The sequence below is a fragment of the Nelumbo lutea genome, chromosome 1 (genome assembly GCF_056320005.1).
Source record: "Nelumbo lutea isolate HS-2025 chromosome 1, American lotus-T2T, whole genome shotgun sequence".
In the NCBI taxonomy this organism is placed as follows: Eukaryota; Viridiplantae; Streptophyta; class Magnoliopsida; order Proteales; family Nelumbonaceae; genus Nelumbo; species Nelumbo lutea.
The window spans coordinates 1,077,964-1,100,871 of NC_142684.1; the positions used below are offsets into that span (position 1 = coordinate 1,077,964).

Here is a 22,908-nt window from a genome sequence, read left to right on the forward strand (position 1 = left end):
TCCAACATTGGAGACGAAGGCTTCTGACTTAGAACTGTTACAGGAGGAAGAAAAGAGGATAACTGAAGAAGTAAAACTGGTAACCGGAGCCTGAGAGATTAAAAATATGGGTGGAAGGTTTTAAGGAAAACCTCAAAAACAAACTGGTGATAACAAACGAGCAGGAGGTCCAAGACTGGAGAAGTTGGAGGAAGAAGTAAAAGGCATACTGAAAATCTCCGGTCAATTAGACTTAACCCCTTTTAACGCCAAAAAAGCTTTGATAACCCTGAAAAAGGGTGTGGAGGATATTGAAGCACTCTCCACATGAAGGATTGACGGTGATCGGATGCTGGTCCCCTGTATGCAATGAGATTCAGGTGGAGCCAAAGGCTGGTATACAACTGAGAGTCCTACATTTGTCGTTTCACCTCTGGTCCGAGGACTTACCTTAAAATCGGCAAGATGTATGGGGGAGAGTTGTAGTCCTTCAACGTTTCCAATCTATGGGCAATTATTCTACAGCTGATAGGTGCTGCTCCAGAGTCGATTCCTAGACTATTGGAGATTCACACAGCTGATAGGTGCAACGTTTCCAATCTCTGGGCAATTATGCCGAAAGAAGTCCTGCCCTATTTCTCTTAGTGCTTCACTACTTATACTGTTTACAATCTTTGATTTCTTTCTGTTACAGTTGTTGCAAGTGGACGATTAGTTGTGCTGACATGGCATCCTCTTGTAAAACTGATTAACTACTTTCTGTTGGTCTGTTCTTGCAGTCTTTACAAACTTCCCCTCTTACATCATAGCTTCACCTGGTCTAATATGCAATCAAACCTAGTCTGCTCAAAACTATAATAGATTTCTTTTCATCTCAGACTGGGAGGGCTGACTTCAAAAGCTTTACCAGGGTAACTTCTGGCCACTAGGCAATTTCAAATTGTAAGGATGAGAGACTTGGTTTAGGACCAACACCCTTTAGGTTTGAGAATATGTGGTTGTCCCATCCTAGCTTGCTACAAAACATTAAGGCGTGGTGGGAAAATATAAGATCCAGGGCCAATTGGAAGGGAGTGATTTTTCATAAGAAATTGAAGCTCTTAAAAGCTGAAAAAAAAAAAGGAGTGGAACTTGGTGGAGTTTGATAGAATTGAGAGTTTGGATTTGAAGAAGGCCCAAGGCTCCTTGGAGGAGAGAAATAGAGAGGAAAGATGGGAGCTGAAAAACATGTGGAAGATATATTGGATAAAGAGGAGGTTAGATAGAGGTAGAAACCTAAGCATAAGTGGATTAAACTGGTTGACAGGAATGCAAAATTTTTCCATGCTTTGGCAACTGGCAGAAAAAATAAGAATTATGTTTCTAGTTTCGAGATTGAAGATGAGATTATTACTAATCAAAGAGAAATAGTCAGTGTCTTTGTAAAGCATTTCAAGTCTACCTTTAGAAAACCTCAAGAGGGTAGTAGGTGGATCAATGGTTTGGATTTTCCGACACTAAATGCTAACTCAAAAGCCTGGCTAGAAAGGGAGCTCTATGTGGAGGAAATGAAAGATGCAATCTTCTAAATGGATAGATCTTAAGCCCCAGGCCTAGATGACTTCACTATAGCTTTCTATCAGGATTGTTAGGAGTTTCTTAAAGAGTTAATGGAGGTTTTCAATGAATTCTTTGACAGGGGAGTGATTAATCCAAGAATGAATGCCACCTTCATTGCCCTGGTTCCCAAGAAGAATAGGGCATTCCACCCTAAGGATTTTAGACCTAGCAGCTTGGTGACCAGCTTGTACAAGATCATCGAAAAGGTCCTATTGTAAGGCTGAAAGTGGTTCTCCCTCCCTTAATCTCCCATGATCAAGGGGCTTTTGTACAAGATAGACAAATCATAGACCAGATCCTGATTGCTAACGAATGTGTTGAGGATTTGAAAAGATCTAGTAAGAAAGGATTGATCTGTAAATTGGACTTAGAGAAAGCCTACGACTCGATGGACTGGTTCTTCTTGATGGGGGTTCTATGTCACTACGGATTTGAAGCAAGGTGTGGAATTAGGCAGGGAGACCCTTTATCCCCTTTCTTATGCGCCATAGTTGTCGATGTCTTGAGTAGAATAATCCTAAAGGCTGATTCTAATTTTCTTGTGAGAGGTTGGAGAGTGAGAAGGGATAGAGTGCCTTTGACTCACTTGCAAATTGCAGATGACACTATCCTTTTTAGTGAATGTGATGATTTGTCTTGGGTTAGAAACCTGAAGTTGACTGTACAACTCTTTGGAAAAAGGGGTAAATTTCTTTAGGAGGAAAAATTACTTTGATTAAATCAACTCTAGCTAACCCCCTTGTGTACTAGTCTGTGTTTAAGGCTCCTAAGGGTGTGACAAGATGCATTGAGAAAATAATGAGAGATTTTTGTGGGAGCTTGGTGAAGAAAGGAGAGATCATAGGGTTTGCTGGGAGGTAGTTTGTAGAAGCAAGGAGTTTGGGGGGTCTAGGCCTAGGAAATGTATAAAATAGGAATTTGGCACTTTTAGGAAAATGGATGTGGAGGCTACACAAGGAAAAGGGTAGACTATGGGTGAAAGTGGTGGTGAGTATACATGGACTTTTGAACAATGGTTGGGATGTTGGGTCACTGCCAAGGGCTACCAGAGTTTCTCCTTGGAAAGCAATAAACGCAATCCTTCCCTTCTTTCTACCTCTTATAAGCTACGATCTCAACTGTGACAATCACATTAAATTTTCGAAACAAACTTGGTGTGGGAACTTACCCTTGAAGTTCTGTTTCCCCTCTTTGTATGCCTTATCTCGCCTTTAGAATGAGCCTATTTTGAGCTTCTTGGTTCCATCAAACTCCACAATGGCTTTGATTGGCGCCTTGGTTTTAGAAGGGGCTTAAGGGATTCTAAACTTGAGAGTGTCCTTACGTTACTCAGCCTCCAAAAATAAGTCTTATTTGAGCTTTCTAAACCCGATGGTAGATTTTGGACCCATACCCCTTCAGGTTCTTATTCTTGTGCTTCTTTCTTCAAATCCCTTACCCAACCTTCTCCAAACTCCATGTTACCTTTTCCTGTTAAGGAGGTTTGGTGCAAGGCCGTTCCACCAAGGGGGCCTTTTGTTGGGAAATTGTATATGAAAGAATAAATACACTTGAATAAAATAAAAGAATAAAGATGTGTTCTGATGTAATTCAGGAAGAAGAAGAAGAGGGAAGAGAGAGAAGAGAGAAGAGAGAAGAGAAGGAAGATAAAGGGGTTCGGTTAGATTGATCTGCCACCCCACTAAATATTATATATATCCATGTCCTTACAAAGGTAGGAGTTACTCTAATACCCCTACTTAAAATAAAAGACAAAAAAACAAAGGATAAACAAGGCCCAACTGTAATATAAGGAAATAAAAAATAAAATAAAGTGTGCGGCTCGAACCACACACACACTAATGAGCTACTAACTATCTCTACAAATACCTTTGACTGGCTCCAAAGAAAAAGAAAGAAGTGGTGCTCATCTCCTCATCGATGCACTCTTTCCAAGATTACAATAAAGCCTCCCTTCTCTCATTTGCATATTTCCACAGTTCACTGTCCTAGTGTAACCAACGTTGAGTCTCCGTCAACAATTAGTCTATGGATATTCAGCTCCTTTGCCTTTCTTAACCCTTCCATTAAGGCACATGCCTCAGCTTTGAAAGAGTCACCATTCCCAATGGGGCCTAAAAACAAAGCAATCACCCTTCCATTCTCATCTCTGAACATCTCCCACCAACACCAGAGGGTCCTGGATTGCTTTCACAGCTGCCATCAAAATTTAGTTTTATAAACCCTTGGGCTGGTGGAGACAACATAGGACAGGCCACTGATGAAAAAGGGGCAGAATTTTCCACTGATGAAAAAGGGGCAGAATTTGCCACTTCCAGCCAGATGTTCAGCAGCATACCTGCAGAGACATCAGCAACGAAACCCAAAGACTTGAGCTAATGCACCACCCTAACCATTATTACCTCAATGATACCTTCTTTGATCCTTTCCTTGTTAGAAAAGGTCCTAGAGTTCCTTTCTTCCCAAATAGTCCAGCAAATGGCAGCCCTCATACACCTCGACATAATCCTACCCTTTCTCTTAGGCCATCTAAGGAAAGAAGTAGCAAACAAGCTTCATATATTTGGTGGAGGGGTCCACTTGCAACCAAATAAAGAAAAAGAACCATTACCATATAACAAAAACAAGAGGGCAAGAAATCAGTAAGTGGCAGGAGCTTTCACCATTAGCCTTGCAGAGGGTGCACCAGCTTGGGGACAAGTACAAATTTGGCCTTTTCTTCTGGAGTAAATCGCATGTGTTACATCTTTCCAGGAATGCCTCCCAACAAAAAGCTCCAATCCTTGGAGGGATCGGCTCACCCCAAACTTCCTTGACTGGAAATGACTGAATGAAGTTGTTGGTTTGTTGTGCCAAGGACTTAAGGAAGCATAGTTGTCAAGGCGACGCCTAGGCGACAAGGCACCCTTGGAGGCTCATCTCACCTAATCGCCAAGCAGTTTTTTATAGCATGTTATAAAAAAAAAATTATATTCTTAATTTTTTGTGGTTATAATTATAAAATAGACATATTAAACAAAAATATTAATTTTGTGTGTTTATACACTAATTTCTTTTTATTATTTTCTTATTTGATAGGGTTTAATCAACACAAACATTGCTAAATGCTGTATTGAACCCTCAAAGACTTCAAAACCTGAACCAATAAGGAAGAACATAAAATGTTGTCCAATAAACACATTTTCTTCTTTTTCTTTACTAATTCTGTGTGTTTATATACTAATTTCTTCTTCTTCTTTTTCTTCTCATGAATATGTTGGAATATGTTGATTTTCTATACTTTAACATGAAATGCATACTTTTCTTATGAAAATTATGGATATTTATTAGGAAATATGATTATGGAACCTAGGGAACTACCCCTAGGATACATGTTTTTACTTAAAAAAGTCCATCACCTAGGCGACTAGGCGACAAGGCACCCCCCTGTCACCTAGCCTCGCATTGGCGCCTTGAAAACTTTGGAAGGAAGCACAAGAAAAAGCCCCAGAGGGAGATAAAGTCCAAATTCTACTGTCCCTCTTTGAGGGATCCAAAACCACTGCATTCAAAATCTGAATTAAGTCCGCAACAGTTCCCACCTCAGACTCCCTAAGGCCTCTTCTAAGACCCAAATCCTATCATACCCAAAATTTGACTCAGAAGGGACCAAAAAATCAGACACACACTTCCCTTTGAAATGGGAGAGGGAGAACAAAGAGGGAAATTGGTCTTTCAGAGGTACATCCCCCACCCACAAGTGTTCCCAAAATTTTACCTAATTCCTAGAGTAAAGATCATACCCGATGTTTGGTAGAAAGGATGGGAGAATGGAATGTATGGATTTCCAAGGAGAGGCCAAGTTAGTCCTTGCCACAAGCCTTGAATCCTAGTCATCATCTACCTGTCCATGAATACTCAAAATAACCTTGGTCCACAACCTTTTTTTTTTTATAAGTAATAGGCAAAAGGTTTATTAACCTTGGCCCACTCCCAAAATCCTCTTTTTTTGATGACTAAATTCAGGAAGAATCAACACCCATATACCACGAATCTGCCCACAGCTGCAACCATCTTCTCCATGCTACAAGCCTTGTCTTCAAAATTCCTCCTGTTCCTTTCCTTCCATATGTTCCAGCATATTGCAAATGGGATACAACTCCATAGTAGCCTCACCTTCTTGAACCCAGACAGCCAAGGCCATGTTGAAAAAATCTCAATTGTTGTGGTTGGGTGAAATCCAGAGACCCTAAACATGGAAGTAAACACATTCTACAGGAATTTTGAGAAGACACATGAGATGAATAGGTGAATCATGTTCTCCTCCTGTTCCCCACAAAGGCAGCATCTGGAAACCATGTTAAAGCCTCTGGATTTCAAGTGATTGGCTATCAAAATGCTGTCCATTGCTATCAGTCAAGCCAGAGCTTCCACTCTTGGAGGAACTGGGTTTCCCCAAATGCCCTAATGTGATTCACATCTGAGATAGATCTGCTAAGAGCCAGATAACATGACTTTACTGTGAACTTTCCATTCTTGCACTCTTTCCACCAAAGCTTGTCTCTGAGCTGAATTGTAGGTTTTATACCCTCCAGTTTATCCAAGAGAGAAATGCATTCTTAATTTCTCTGTTCAATAAAGGCCTCCTGAATTTTGGACTCCAAATCAGCTGCTCTCCCCTCCTTTCATAACAACCACTAACAGTGACTTCTGCCTCTTGGTCCACAGCTTATCCCTATCCCCTCCAAACCTCCACAGCCATTTCCCCAACAAGGCTTCATTTTTCTTCCGGACATTACCTAACCCCAAGCCACCCTCAGCCCTACACTTGAAGACTAACTCCCAATTCACTCTATGATCTTTCCTTTCCCCCCCCCCCCTAAATCCCACAAAAATTCTCTCATCAGCTTTTCCAACACTCTACTTATTCTTTCTGGGTTTCCAAAAACAGATAAGTAATACACCGGCAAGTTAGCCAATGTAGACTTAATCGGAGTGATTCTACCACCCAGGGATAAATAATTCTTCTTCCAAGGCATCCCCAAGTAAATCATAGGCCACTTGACACCACACATCCCAAAGTTTCAGCCATGTCCCTCACCTCTCCTTTTTCCATGTTAACCCCTACCACACAGCTCTTATCAAAATTAACCTTCAAGTTTGACATTTTTTCAAATAGTTGCACTACCTTCTTCAAATTTCTAACCCACTTCACATCCTCCCCTTCACAGAACAAAATAGTGTCATCAGCAAACTGTAGGCATGTGACAGGTAAGCTATCTCTTCCAACCATCCACCCCTCACTAAGTTCCTCTAATGTACCCTCTCCATTAATTTCCCCCAGCGTTTTAAAAGCGAAAGGCGCACAAAAAGCGATAGGTTCCAAATGCGCCTGAGGCACAAGGCGCAAGGCAAGGCATGCGCCTTTTTAAAAAAGGCGCACAAAATAAAAAAAAAATAGAAAGGGCTCGAGCCCTGTTTTACTGTTTTCAAACTAATATTTGCTGTTGATAAAAAAATATCTGTTTTAGTGTGAAACAGACAAGAAAAGAAAAAGAAGAAGAAAGTGGGGAAGCAGAAGCAAAGAAAAAACTAAAAAAAAAAAAAAAAAGAAAGAGGTCGAGCCCTGTTTTACTATTTTCAAACTAATATTTGCTGCTGATAAAAAAAAAAACATTGTAGAACAGTGGGGCGGAGCCCCTGTTTTACTGTAAAATATTTCAGAAGAAGAAAGACAATGAAAAGAAAAACAAGAGTGGGCGGAGCCCCTGTTTTTCTGTGAACAAGAAGAACTGAAGAAGGAGGAGAAGAAGAAGGAGAAGGAGAAGAAGAAGAAAAGAAGAAGGGGGCGGGCGGAACCCCTGTTTTCAATGTAAAAAGAGAAAAAACAAATACTTGATGCTGATTGCTGAAAGCCTGAATGTTGCAGTTGGTCGTCCGACTGAGAGATGGCCTCTGATAGAACTTCGAAGGTGGCTGTTCGATTGAGAGATGGCCTGAACTTGATGATCCAAGAAGAACATGGGGGCTGAGGGCTCGAGACTTCGACTGATACTGGGAGCCTGAGAAGCCTTGCATAGCAAGTTTTTTCTCTCGAGAGGTTCGTGAATTCTTTCTTTCGTATTTGCTATACCATATCCCAACCATTTTGGCACATAAAAGGAAATAATCTATATATATATATATATATATATATATATATATATTTGATTATAATCTATCCATAAAAGTTAATTTAAAAATAAATAAAAAAACAAAGGGCAACCAAACATAGGCACACGCCTGGTCTGAGGCGCACGCCTTAGGCGCAGAGGTGAGCGCCTTACTAAAGTGTTGCCGCCTTGACCCAGGCGAGGCGCCTGCTCTCAAAAACGCATTGCCTTGCGCCTCAAGCGTGCCTAAGGCGCACCTTCTAAAACACTGATTTCCCCATCTGTTATCAGAGTAAAGAGGAATGGGGGAAGGGGGTCCCCTTGTCTAATTTTCCTAGTGGCTGGAAAGTGATCCACTATAGACCCATTCACCAGGATTGAGTAATGACAAGTCTCAATACAACCCAGGATCTTTGCACCATTTTACCCCAAACCAAAGCAATCCATTACATGCAATAAGAAAGACCAATCTACCATGTCATAATCTTTCTTTAGATCCAACTTACATACAATCCCTTTCCTTTTTCTTCTCCTCAAATCCTCCACACATTCATTGGCAATTAAAATTTGGTCCACAATTTGTCTATTTCCCACAAATGCCCCTTGATTATGTGATATTAGATATGGAAGCACTTCTCTAATTCTTCTAGACAAGACCTTAGCAATGATTTTATACAAGTTGTTAACCAGACTGATAGGCCTAAAGTCTCTCGGATGATTTGCTCCAACTCTCTTTGGAATCAGTGCAATAAAAGTTGAGTTCACCCCCCTTTGATAAAGTTCATTGAAAACTTTAAGGATGTATTGCTTCAAAATCTCCTAAAAATCCTGGTAAAAGGCCATAGTGAAACCATCCGAACCTGGTGCCTTAGATCTATCCATTGAAAATATTGCCTCCCTTATTTCCTCCACCTCAAATTTTCTTTCAAGCCACTCTTTTGCCTCCTCAGAATGTTTTGGCTAATCTAGACCTTCCAACCAGATCCTCTGATTTAGGGTTCTTCTATATATAGATTTAAAATGCTCCACAAAAGCCCTGGCAATCTCATCCCGCAGAGTAAGGGACACCCCATCAATCTCCAATTTTGAAATCAGGTTTTTCCATTTTCTCCCGTTGGCCATTGCAAGAAAAAAATTGGTATTTCTATCTCCCTCCTTGACCTACTTGTGTTTCGATTTTTGTTTCCAACTAACTTCTTCTTAATACAGTATGTCCTCTAACTGCTTCCTAAGCTCCCATCTCTCTTCTTTATCCCTGTCACCAAATGTACCCTCATTTTCCTTTGCATCTATGTCCTTAGGTGATTTCTTTAGAAATTGGAAGGAGGTAGCAGATTCAACTTCTCAGAAGCAAGCAATCAGCCCTATTTGAACTCCACCAGAAAGAGGTTTCATTAAACTAAATTTTAATGGAAGTAGTGTAGGCAATTCGGGGTTGTCTAGAATTGGAGGGGTATTTAGGGATGATGAAGGTAAGGTTATTGATTTATTCTCGGGCTGAGCTGGGAAGGGACTCTTTAAGGGCAGAAGTGACGGCTATGATGGAAGGGGTGCAAAGGGAAGGAGCTAAGAACCTGAGGAAGTTAATTATAGAAGGGGACTCCAAACTGGTTGTGACTTGCCTGCAGACAGAGAATGCTGAGATGTGGAGGTACAAGAATGAAAAGAATAAAATTTGATGGATTACCAAGAATATGGATTTACGACTACATTGGGTGAAAGAACTGCAAATTCTAAGGCCAATGCACTAGCCAAACAAGGGATGGGGAGAAATCAGTTGTTCTGGGCACAATTGTAATTTCAATTGTCATTGTACTTGGAGGGGAGAGATAAGAGAGTTTATATCTCACTGTCTTCTTTGTGTTCTACTCATATTCTCAATATTTTAATAAAAAGTTACACTTATTGATAAAAAAGAATACTAAATTTATTCTCAACACATGACAGGTTATCATAGGCAAGGCACCAAGCCAAGGTTGCCTAGTCGCCTAGGCAAAAATGCCTTGGCAACTATGTGTTACCCTATCTCAGGAGTACTCGGTAGTGCACAATGAGGAAAAGCAAGAGACATTTGATGCTGTAGGCACCATCTCCTAGTCCTACCTATTCAACCCATGTTTCCGAGAATCCCAAGACTTCAGTTTTACCAATTGTTGAAAGTGACTGTGCTGGACTCACCAGAAGAATTTGATGGTAGAGAAAAGCAGTGATGGAAATCGCTTGAATAAGCATTCTCATGCACCTGAAACATTGAAGGAAGATATATCACAAAGTCAATAACAAATAGCAGCTATTACTTAATCTCAAAGTTGGTAATTCAATATTCACCCTCATAAATCACAAATTGATCAACCAAGTAATGGCCATCCCCAAGTCCCCAGTCAACTAGCTACTTTCTTATATCAGTAAAAAACATCATATCAGAGTTTTAAAAGATTCTGAACCATAATTGTCATGAAATATGGGCAAAGTGGAGCACCCAATCACGAGATTGTCTAGGCATTGAAATTTGACAAAGAAAAGATTAGCTCTAGGTTAATTCCCAAAATTTATAATTCAAACAGCATGCATAAAAGCAGAAAAAATTGCTGTTTAGTAAATATCACTGAATGACTGGATTCATCTCAAAGCATGGGAAATCATCATTTCTAAAAGAAAATTGCACTTTATATCTATTAATTTCAACCTTCAAACACAACATTATAATAAAATTGGTGTAGTAAAATTGCATGTCAAAAAATTATTATTAACTAAAGTGGGCTATAATTTTATGCTAATAAAATTTGAGGAATACAAAGAAAGCTATGCTCTAGGTTAATTCCCAAGTTCTGTATTTCAAGTAGATACAAATTGAAGAAATAACGATGCTGTTTACTAAATAACACTGAATTTCATCTCACAATATGGTAAGTCATCATATCTAAAAGAAAATAGCATTTGCAATCTATTAATTTCAATCTTCAAACACAGCATTATAATATAATTAGTGTTTAGTATTATTAACAACTAAAGAGAGCTTAACTTTGTACAAATATAATTAGTGGAATACTAATCTTACACATTTTTATCCCTTACAACACTGTCTAGACATGATGCCTTCCCTTGTTGGAATGAGAGGGCATAGGAGTACTTGAAGAGTACCCTAAGTCTGGTATGTAAGAGTTTGGAATTGATTCTAAGCAATACGCTGAGTCTGAGATGCTTCCCATGAGGTCTGGAGAGAATTTCCTTAATGCTGTAACTTTCCATTAGACTAGATGGGACAAATTATTTGGAGTGGGAATAGTCTATCACAATCTATTCTGGTGGTCTCAGTGTTGTTTGTACTGTTAAAATATAGTAAAGGCTGAACCTTGCTGGGGTCTAGTGGCCGGAATTTCAAAATTTTGGCAGTCCAAACATTGAGAATCAAATTCTCCTTTTGCAGAATTCAATTCTCCTAGGATTGAACTAGCAATGGATTGAACCAGATTTGATTTTAATTAATGTAATGAGGTACCTGATATGAAGACCACAAGATTCAAGGTCAAATCGTCCTCCCAACTGAAGATGGCATAGTAGAATAGTGAGGCCGATCCTGCAACAAGTTTCCAGCCGAGTTTCTCTCATGGGTAGGTCGAACTAGGGCTTTGGGTTGCAAGAGAGTAGAGAACAAGGTGGAAGAACGAGGTGCACAAGCATGTGCCAACCTCTACTTACCTCCCTTTATAGGCAGGCCAATTCTAATGTAATTAGAGCCATCCAAATCTGCTTTGGTTAGAATAGTCTCTCAAGGGTAGGTCAAGCTAGGGTTTTGGGTTGCAAGAGAGTAGAGAACAAGGTGGAAGAATGATGTGCACAAGCATGTGTCAACCTTTACTTCTTATCTCCCTTTATAGGCAAGCCAACGCTAATGTAATTAGGACTATCCAAATCTGATTTCATTAGGCTTCTAATTGCATTAGTTATTAGGGAGATCCATATCCATATTCGGCCCATGCACATGATGGATGACAAGACAACATACAAGCTAATGGGATAAGTCACATTACTCAAGTGGTGCATTAAAATGACCATTGCAAGTCTTATTGGGCTTGAATAATGTATGGCAGGGGACCCACAAAGGTTTTATATCATTTCATATGGGTTCGGTCCATGTAGAAAAAGCATGTGGATCGAATTCACCAAGTAAACCCAGTGAACCCCTAAGTCAATCGAATTGGGCTCAGTATGGGTCCATCACTTAAGTCTAAGTGATCTTTGGTTTCAGCCACCTTACGAAGCCCAAGAATAATGGACTAAAATAAGCAAAAGGCCATCAGGTTTCAGTCCTTAATGGTCTTTTGCTCTTAACTTCTCAGTCCAAAATAATCAAACACCTAATCACAAGAAAGGACCTCTTCCCCAACTGTTAAATGTAGTGTCACACTCTCTGCTTAAATGGATCTTGGGATTAAAACCTTTTGCAAACATTTTCATAAAATAACATATTATAAATATAAATATATTTAGCATGATGATTTCAAAACAAGTCGAAATCCACTACTGGAAGTTGAATGACCCGGTGCAACATTAGAACTGCTAGAACTCTCCTCATCAGGAACATCTAACACCATGTTTGCTGAAGCATTTTTCTTCCTAGCCTTCTTTTGAAACTTCTTAGATTTTCCAATGAGGTCCCAACTCCCAACACTACTCTCTAGTAGACCTGTTCATGGGCTAGGCCTGGCTGGGCTCGGGCCGGGCTTTTACTCTTCATGAACATGATTTTGTTAGGCCCAAGCCCGAGCCCGGGCCTAATAAAAAGCGCAAAGCCCAACCTAACAGAAAAAAGAACTCACCGCCGGTGACTGTGTTCGGCAGTGTTGAGTTCACGTCTGTGAGAGAGAGAGAGAGAGAGAGGATTCACCGCCGCCGCCGATGCTTTTGTTCGCCGGCTCGCTGGTGCTTGAGTTCGCGTCTGAGATTCTAAGAGAGAATTAAGAAGAGGAACGAGAGAGAGAGAGAGAGAGGACTCACCGCCACCACCGGTGCCTATGTTCGCCGCCTCACTGGTGCCTGAGTTCACGTCTGAGACTCTTAACTTTCTAGAAGAAGTGAGAAGAGGAACGAGAGTGAGAGATAGAGAACTAACCGCCGGTCTGTTGGACTTCGTTGGTTGCGTCGGTGACTGTTCACTAGTTCTGTCTGCCTGAGAGTGTGAGGTTGTGCAGGTGAGTGTTCCACTACTGAGATGAGAGGTTCAGCTAGAAAGAGATGAATGAGAAGAGGGGTTAGGAACTTAGGATATTTAGGGTTTTTTATTTAACCTAAAAGTCAGGCCGGGCCGGGACTGTTCACTAGTTCTGTCTGCCTGAGAGTGTGAGGTTGTGCAGGTGAGTGTTCCACTACTGAGATGAGAGGTTCAGCTAGAAAGAGATGAATGAGAAGAGGGGTTAGGAACTTAGGATATTTAGGGTTTTTTATTTAACCTAAAAGTCAGGCCGGGCCGGGACTGTTCACTAGTTCTGTCTGCCTGAGAGTGTGAGGTTGTGCAGGTGAGTGTTCCACTACTGAGATGAGAGGTTCAGCTAGAAAGAGATGAATGAGAAGAGGGGTTAGGAACTTAGGATATTTAGGGTTTTTTATTTAACCTAAAAGTCAGGCCGGGCCGGGCTTTTTAACAAATCCCGAGTCCGGCCCGTAAAATAGTCATGCTCGGGCTTTTAGGCCTGAGGTCAAGCCCGCGGGCTGAAATCTATGTTCAAGCCCGTCCGGAGCCCGAGCCGGCCCGTCGGGCTACCCGGCCCATGAATAGGTCTACTCTCTAGTTTGTTGTGACCTCCAACAATGGGTATACCACAATTGATCTTTATCACCATCTTCACTTTTCTTGTTCACTTCCACCTTCTTACCACTTACGCTGCCATTTCTTGTCATAAGGGCTACCTGCTCTCCTTCAAGAGAATTCATTGCAATTCTCCTACTCTCCTGTGACTAAACAAGAGAGTACACTTCTTGAATAGATGGAATATCCTTACTGCCCAAGACCAAGAGTTTAGGCCAACAAGAAAAGCAAATACACGCTACTGATTCAAAAGCTTCTTGAAAGCTTTTGTATCTTGCTCACACCCCAATTCAATGCTCTAATAAAAGTCAAGCTCCCTCTACATTGGAGTGGGGAAAAGTAAACCGATAGGCTGGTCTCATATCTCCTTGGCTGTGTTAGCCCACAAAGTTTTTTCTCAATCTGGGTTGAATAGTGAATAACAGATATGACAATAGAATATGTAGTTATCCTGGGTCCACTTCTCACATGCAGGCCCCCTTTCTTTTGGTTCAATAATGTTGCCAGTTAAATAACCCAGCTTGCCTCTTCCACCTACAAACAACTTCACCCTCGATCAATGCAATGTAATTCCAAAAGATGCTAAATCTTCAGTAGCCATAAAATATGATGCAAAAGATCAATACATAGATTCACCACAAACGCCCAACAACCACAAAACAGCCAGGCTCAAATATAGGAACGGGTTCGGTACAACAAATATAAGTTGCTCCTTTCTATCAACCTGTAACTTCTTAGTGTATCACAGCACTTAATTGCAATCAGATCACAACAGTTCCTATAAGTCTTAAGAACAAGGTCTGGACAGATGCCCAGAGAACACTCTCCTCCAACCGTACCATACAGTATTGAATTAACAGCATAACAGATATGTGTTTATGATTAAAAATATATGATGTAAAAAATAATAGTATAAATAAATATAAAGCTTGAGGGAGGGGCCAGATTTGACAGCTGGCCCACTCCACATAAATTCAAATTTTAAGTTGTTCTGATTAAGTGGGGGGGGTGAGTTAAGCAACCACCCCACATATGAAGAGTGGGGAGGTTGCTCCAACCTCCCTACCCCATAACTGTCTCCCTCCATATAAGGAGGAGAGGAGAAGAAGCGGCAGATTGAGAGAAGGGAGAAGAGAAAGAGATAAGAAAGAAAGAAAAAAAAAAGAGAGAGAGAGAGATGAGAGAGGAAGAGAAGAAATAGAGGGAACTTAAAGTTGGGCTGACTATAAGGATAGGCTTACACAGGTATAAATCTAATCCTTTCCTTCTATCTCTTTAAAATTTTATCTATTTCAATCCTTATCTTCTCTCTCTCTCTTTCTCTCTCTAGAGTTCTATAAGAACTCAAAAGCTTATTTCAAATTATACATATATGTATATCTGGCGGATCCCATCCACCTCAAGGACAACAAAAAAATAATAATAATACTGGGTAGCCTCTGATATGTCGGTGGATTCTATCCACCTCAAAGAATTTCAGTAGGCTAACCCAGTGCTGTCAATACACCTAAAATGGGACAGGTGTGCTGACCTGTAACAACACTTTGCCACCTGTTGCAACACTACTATCTACCTAAAAATGGGACAGGTATGCTGGTTTAACACTTTGCCACCTGTTGCAGACCTGAAAAGGGGGGCACATGTATTACTGTGGCAGCCTATATTGCCACTTGTAAATGGCAGGCTTCTGGGTCCCACTGTCGGTGGATCCTATCCACTTAAAAGGGGGGCACCACATGTGTTACTGCTGCAGACCTGAGAAGGGGGACAGATGTACTGGTTTGCTATTTGTTGCAGCCAATATTGCAGGCCTCTGGGTCCCACTGTAGTGGATCTTATCCACTTAAAAAGGGGACAAATGTGTTGCTGTGGCAGCTTATATTGCCACTTGTAAATGGCAAACCCCTGAAATGCCAAGAAGGGTTGCTTGATAAATCTTTGGGACACATTGTTTTCAGTTGGCTGCCAACTGTTAAGAGGGGCCAAATGTCATATGATGTGGATTTTATCCACTCTTACCACCTGAATAAAAACTAAAATGGTTAAGACTCAATCGGTGGATCCTATCCACCTTAGTTATAAAAAAAAATATAAATAGCTAAATAAAATATAATCTGACCCCCACTATTGACAGTTGTGAATTACCATGAGTTAATGGGTCCCACTATTAAATCAGTAATAGTGGGTCCCACTGTTGGAACATTTAAGTTTAAAGTGGGCCATGCCCACTATAAAATCAAACTAGTGGGTCCCACCTGTCAGCGGGACCCACTGTCAAAATATTAGAGTTCAAAACATTAAAGTGGGCCATGCCCACTATCAAATCAAACTAGTGGGTCCCACCTGTCAGCGGGGCCCACTGTCAATATATTCAAGTTTTGAATTTTAAAGTAGCTCTTCCACATAAAATCAGAATCAAAGGGCATTTCCTTCAAGGAATATAATTAAGGGGTTTTAGCAGACATAGTGCATATTTATACACCCTGATTAGGGAACCTAATTCTACTCAAGTTCTGTTTTTTTTTTTAATTATGATCAAAACAATATGATACATATTCACACCAACCAGTTTAACAAGCCCAACCACATCAAGACAACAGGACCTGTTGTCTCATAGATACCCCTTTGATCAGAAGGAAGAAAAACACCCAACAGAATATACTAAACAATAAACACGAAGGGATACCAAAAAGTATCTCTTTTGGTGCTATGACCAAGAGAGTAAAAGAAAAAGGAAGGACCTAACCACCCAAAAGATCATACTAAACATGAAGGGAGACCAAAAAGTGTCTCTTTTAGTGCTACGACAAAGTGACTAGAAGAAAAAGGAAGGACCTAACCACCCGAAAGATCATACTAAACACGAGGAGAGACCAAAAAGTATCTCTTTTAGTGGTAAGACCAAAAGAGTAAAAGAAAAAGGAAGGACTGAAGGACCTTGCCTTACCCGAGCAAAATAGAACTGGTTATATTCCCTTCATTTCTTCCAATCATCAGACAACTAAAGGGAAAAACATGAGATAGTCAAATAGTAGAACTTAAGTCTTGATGAAGAATATGATATGATCCCAAAACATTTAGTTGAGAGAAGGAGAATGGAGAAGAGATCAGAAGATAACAAAATTTTGAAAGTTCCAAGACAGGTAATGGAGGCATCCTCTTGGACATTTATACTAGGGTAACATAATATAACATGAAATGACACATAAGCCCTCAAGTACATATAAGGAATATAAAACATCCTTACAACAAATTCTAACCTGGGAGAAACAGAAACAAGGATGATGATTTCTCCAAATACAAAAAATCCCAAAATAGTGGCTGTTCATCCCAAGAAAAGGATCAATATACTTATTTGAGACAAGCTACCACCTCCAAACAGTTTATTCAATCTTATAATCAAGGCTGGTATCCTGGCTCCTCTTGTTTTGGGCAGGTTTATCTGGGTTCTCTCTCAGGCACAACAATCGCCAGCAATCGTACTACAAAACTTGATGAAACCAGGCAAGGGAGAAAGTACTCTGATTAGTGCACTATAACACCATGCAGTCGGTCGATCCTAGACTAGCATGAGAAGAGATAAAAGCACAAAGGAGAAGATCCCTGTTCTGATACCAAGTTGATGATCATAGCAGAGAATAAGAGAGTCTAATAAGAGGAATGAAAAACCGAATTACTAGTGTTGTAACAGGTCAAAAACAGAGAAGAAGAATAATAAGGAGAAAGAAAGAGAGAGGGCTTGAGGAGAAGAACAAATCATGGGAAGCAATGAGCTGTCCCACTGTCTTATAAACTAACTTGAAGGAAAAAGGAAATTACATCAGTGCCCCCAATTAATGAAGGGCGGAAACAACATAATAAAATAAAAAAGTTTTGGCCCAAGGTCCAATAAGACATAAAAGCCCATAAGTAAAATAAACATAAACTAAAGATACCTAAGGCCCAACGTGACAAAACTTACTCCATCAATGACCGCCTCCTGCTAGTAGTACTTGTGCTATATGCATCAAAACCTCCTTTAAAGACAAGGCCTTTTAACTCTTCCTTGAATGTAATCTGCAAACTCATCCTTCCTCTCTTAAGCTCCTTGTCCCACTACAACTTTTCCATCCATGAATCAACCAAGTTTCCTTCTTCTTCATTACTGTCACCATTTCTTGTCACTATCTTTCGCATCCACCACAAGCACCTAGTTTAGATGAATATCAAAATGGGTGAGGAGTAGATTGTAGTGTTGGACATGTTGTATACTAGTTGGTCTCAGCTTAGCTAATTCTGTACTTTTTGTATCTCTTCTATTTCTGACATTGATAATGCTTGCTTGATCTGTTACAAGTCTAAGAAATTAATTAACAAAGAAATCCTTCAACATTCCAAAAATAAATAAAATAAAATAAAAACTTATCAAGAGATTAACATCAGTAGATCACTTATGAGGACATGTCCAGTCTCAAAGGTGAAATGTTAATGTAGAATGAGCCTAAGCTGACCGCAGTAACAGGTAAACAGCAAGTCAAACATTAAACGAAACCCCGCAAAATAAAGTCCAATATGATGAACAACCAGTAACATACAGCCCTAGACATTAAAACCGCATGCAATCAAATGAAAACGCAATATGATACCACAAAAATGTATTATGTCACTAATTTCCACATCCAAATTACCATCCATGATAACAGCTTCCAGCTAAGGATATAAAATCCCCACGATAGTAATATAAAATTTTCAAAAGATATAATAAAAACCAAAAACTAAGTCAAACTTCAAAACACATATGCTCCTTTTTACCTGAAAATTTCAAGTAATGATCAGAAAAGCGGTATAACTTCATTGTGCACAATTCACTTAAAACACTAGGACTTGCATCAGAAAGTAAAAAGAAAATATAGATCCATAGGGTAGTTAAATACCACACTCTCAGAATTATGACGGCACCTTCCACAACAGAAATCAAAAACAGTTGTATAAGTTCCTGTCAAGTGAAAAATAAAATAAAATAAAATAAAAAAGAGAGACAAAAATATCATGAATCTTGAGTATAAAATCTCATATGAAATTAACAACTCACCATCATCATCCATGCCTTATCCCAACTATATGGGGTCGACTACATGAATCCTGTTTCGTCAATCCATTCTATTTAAAGCCAACTAACTGTTAAATTATTAGTGTTTAAATCATTTCTTGCTACTTCTACCCATGTCCTTTTTGGTCTACCCCTAGCTCTTTTATCCCATTCAATGTGTAAAAATAACTTCTCCTAACTGGCAAAGTTAGTGGTCTTCTATGCACATGCCCAAACTATCTTAGTCTACTCTCTCATTTTATCAACAGCTAAGGAGATTTATGATAGTGTCTCAAAGACCCATTCCCTAGCTTTGTATGTAGATACAGCTTTTTTTATAGTAAAATATTATTAACCAAAAAAGTAGGGTACAAGAGGAGGTGATAAGGTAACACCTGAAAGAAAAGAAACACTATGCAAAAATGATAACCCAGCCTCCAACCAAGCAAGACAACAACCAATAATGCCCACCCCCGTAAGGCAGGAAAAAACAAACAGTAAATTAGAAAACTCCTCTTCTCACCCAACAACATCAAAACAAGCATACACCACTTCCACGAGTTCCATCCCCAATCTTCAGCTCCTTACTTTCATTTAACTAATATCCACATGCTCTTACTAAAATCATTAGCGTCTATAACTCTCAGAAACTGCTAAGAACCCCTAATGTTAAGGACTAGACTCCACACAGGGATCAGTCAAATCTTTATCCATGAACTCCACATCTTTTTATCATTAACCAACCATTTTATTAAAAATAAAGTATTTATGTACATATACATGTTCACCCTTTTGAGAGATAAAAAGTTTTTATCTCCCGACTCTTTTCTTACAATTGTACCCAGAAAATCTCTTCCCACCCCTTTTTTGCTGAAGAATCAGCCATACTATTTGCTGAACCTTATACCCATTGAAGTCTCACTTCCATATCTCTAATCAACCATCTCAATTTCTTTATTTCATTTCTGTAAAACCATAGAGTTGCCTCTCTATTCTGCAGCAACCCAATCAACAGCCTTCATCCTTCTTCAGTAATTAATTTGTTTATATTTATCATCATTGCCCTTTGCACACCTTCCATGACAGCCATAATCTCAGCCCTTAGAGAGGTAGAGAAGATGGGGGTTAATATTGTAATTTCATTTTTCTTTTATTCTTGTATACTATAGTACACTTCTGTATTTTATTTATTCTTGCAAGGGCAAAAGTGTCCATTTACACAATAATATATATTCTTTCTATTTGAGAGTGTAAATCGCTGAACACACCCTACCAATCGAGTCTCTCTCTTGTTCTCTCACTTACACGCCTGGGATTAACATGGTATCAGAGCAGGTTGCATTGTGATTGATTTCCCTCTTGTTTGATCCTTACTATATGCAGTAATCCTATTTTCCTACTACGATTTACTGCACACTCTGATTGGTGGAAGACATTAGGGTTGTTTTGATCAACCTAGTTGTTGTCCATTAAGGGTTATACCGGATGGGCTAATCTTGCATCTGCCCACAGTCCCTGGGTGTTACAAGGTGGCTTGGCCTAGGGGCCACTTAGTGTAAGTGTTGGGCCCATACAGTCCATGAGATTGGCTCAAGGGGTTCACTAGGCTTTCTAGTGAATTCGGCTAGGCCTTGTAACAAAGGCTGGGCCGAACCCTTGTGGCTGATGTGTAGATCAATGCTTGGGTCCCATGACATACAAAGAAGCCCAACTGGGCAGCAGTTTGGAAGGCTAAGTGAGCACATATACTTATTGGGCCTAAAGCCCATTTCGAACTATGCTGATTTGATCAGTTAAAGAATGGGGTGGATCTAAGATTAGATTAACAGATAGGATAAGGTCTTATCCCTATCCACTCAGAGAGTCCAGATCCAAATTAAGATTTGAATATGGAAACCTTCTGATAAGATCAGAAAGGGCTGATCTAATCTGCAGATAAGATAAGGACTCATCCTTATCACTTAAAGGGGATTTAGATCCAAATAAGATTTGGATCAGCAACTCCTAATAGGATTAGGAGCTGATCCCTTTAAGGTTATAAAAGGAGGAGGGAAAGGCAGCCTTTAAGAAGATCACATTCTCACCTACAGAGAAAAGATTACAGAAGAGAGAAAACAGCTTCCAGTAGGACTGCGCTGATTTCTCCCTGCTGCCTCCTTCCTATCGCCACCACCATTGCTAGTGTATCTCCACGACAATAAGAGTGATCAAGAACGGTTCTTGATATCAGTCCTTTGTGAAAAAGCTGATTGGAAGTCATGCTCACGTGTCATCCAGCTGATTCTTGCGAAGGATCTGGTTCTTTGGAAGAACACTGTTGATTCTGCACCATCTTCAGTGGGAGCAGTTTTTGGTTCCTTCCTTGGGCGTGAGCACCTCCATTGGGAGATATTGTTTCTCTGTATCAGGTATATCCCTCTCCTACTTCTGGTTTCAGGTCTGGTTCGATTTATGGTTCAAGATTGATCCTTGAAAATGCAGATTTTCTAAAACAGGGAATGTGATTCCCAGATGAGGGGAGAGGAAATTTTTGAAATTTCACCCAACCTACCTGCAGGGTTCGGCCATCCATATGATGGATCTCTCATTCCTTCAGATGATGCTGATGCTAAGGGGATGAAACAATGGAAGATCAATAATGCCCAAATAGTTTCCTGGATATTGAGTTCGATTACAATTGATGTTGTCATCCCTATGAGGGATCTGAAAACAGCTAAGGAGATGTATGATTTTCTAGAGAAGGTCTATCAGCAATCTAACATGTCCAAACAATATTAGATTGGAATGGACATATAGAGAGGAAGATCCAGGGATACTGTGCTGGATTTGTTAATTTGTGCAAGGAAGATCCAGGGATACTGAGGTGGGGTTACTCAATCTGGTCGTCATCAATTAATCTCCTCATGATAAGTACTTCTTTCCTTGTGCATGGGTACAAGGCGGGGATTCTAATGTCAGGCCTCCCGGAAAACCCCTTGACAATCCCCTAGGGATGCAACCTCCTCTCCTACGAGAAAACCTTCCTCCCTTAGACTCCACAGCATAGGCCTCCTACCACAACCCACATACCTACTCCAGTAGTGACCTCTTAATTGAGGGATCAGTGCACTCAGCACACTCCCATAGTTTTGAAAACTCCAGAATGTCTAAATTCTCCAACCAGATACAATACCTAGGGTGCATGCCCTGATACACTCATCAACAATCTCCTTCACATGCTCCTCATGCACCTGTTGTGATGCCTTCTTAAACCTAATTATAATGAAACTAAATCATCAACATTGTTTTAGGTACGTTCCTCAGATTCATCATTGTCAGCTACTTCTCAAATGTGAACCATTTCATCAAAAACATCTCTCCTTCACATGCTCCTCATGCACCAGATTTACAAACTAGGTGTAGGCTAACCCCATCAAAGTATTTAACCCCCTTACCTTCATGTCCCCATCTGTAGAATAGGGACTCAAAGCATCTTCGAACTTGTTGTTGTACTCTCTGCTGCTCCTAGATAGTCAATCATACAACTACCAAGCCATTGGTGGGTGATAGCCTAGAAAGTAGGGTTTCTAGGCAATATTGAGTAGGTATGGCCTCTGATAAACAGCAAACTTAGATTTGCTAAAAGTGTTGGTGATGACAATCCATCAACTTATATTTGCTGAACACAGAAGAATAAGAAAGGCCAAGCAACAGAGGGGATTAGAGCAAAGATGACCAAGGGAAAAGGATCCCTTCATCAGGCTCCTCACCCTTACTTATAGAATCAGGGAGCCAACTACATGCACGGCCCGATATATTTCGATGTTTTAAAACACAGAGGAGTAACGTTAGGCATTCCACTATTTTTTTTTTTGAGAAAATTTAACCAAGATTTATTGAGAATAAAAGGGGGGGAACAATAGGAGATATACAAAATGGGGGGGAACCCCTGCAAGTTACAAAGGAGGAATCTTGTCGCTATACAGATGCTCCAAATACACACCAAATTTAGCTAGGCCATCCGCAGTATGATTGTATTCCCTAGGAATCCAAACTAAGTTAGCATTCAATCCATCCAAAGAATCCCAAGCTTCAGTCAGATAGTGATAAAGTCTCTGAGGGCCCCCTTTTTTGTCTCTTAACCATTTTATTGTATTTGCTGAAATCACCTGCAATGATCAAATTTTGAATACCCAAGTTCTTAATTATCCTGATTCCGGTGAGAGCAGCCATCACTTCAGCCTTCGTGGAGTCGACTCAACCGATTGGGCTACTAAAAGTCCAGCAGATATTGCCCCTTTCATCCCTTACTATACCACCAATACCTGCAAAGCCCGGATTGCCTA

At 40.1% G+C, this 22,908-nt stretch overlaps 1 protein-coding gene across 8 annotated transcripts in view; it reads right to left on the bottom strand.

The window, feature by feature from the left end:
• Positions 1-22,908, bottom strand: part of LOC148873157 (glycosyltransferase family protein) — an 88,543-nt gene that overhangs the window by 28,148 nt on the left and 37,487 nt on the right. For all 8 annotated transcript variants that reach the window (XR_016104777.1, XR_016104778.1, XM_088963566.1 and 5 more), the window contains 2 exons: positions 18,429-18,490; positions 9,888-9,951 (listed from right to left, as the gene is read on the bottom strand). Coding sequence is in view for 6 of the 8 variants with exons in the window: in XM_088963566.1 (XP_088819692.1) it covers positions 9,888-9,951; positions 18,429-18,490 (126 nt within the window). In the remaining 2 variants the exon portion in view is untranslated. The remainder of the gene's footprint in view (positions 1-9,887; positions 9,952-18,428; positions 18,491-22,908) is intronic.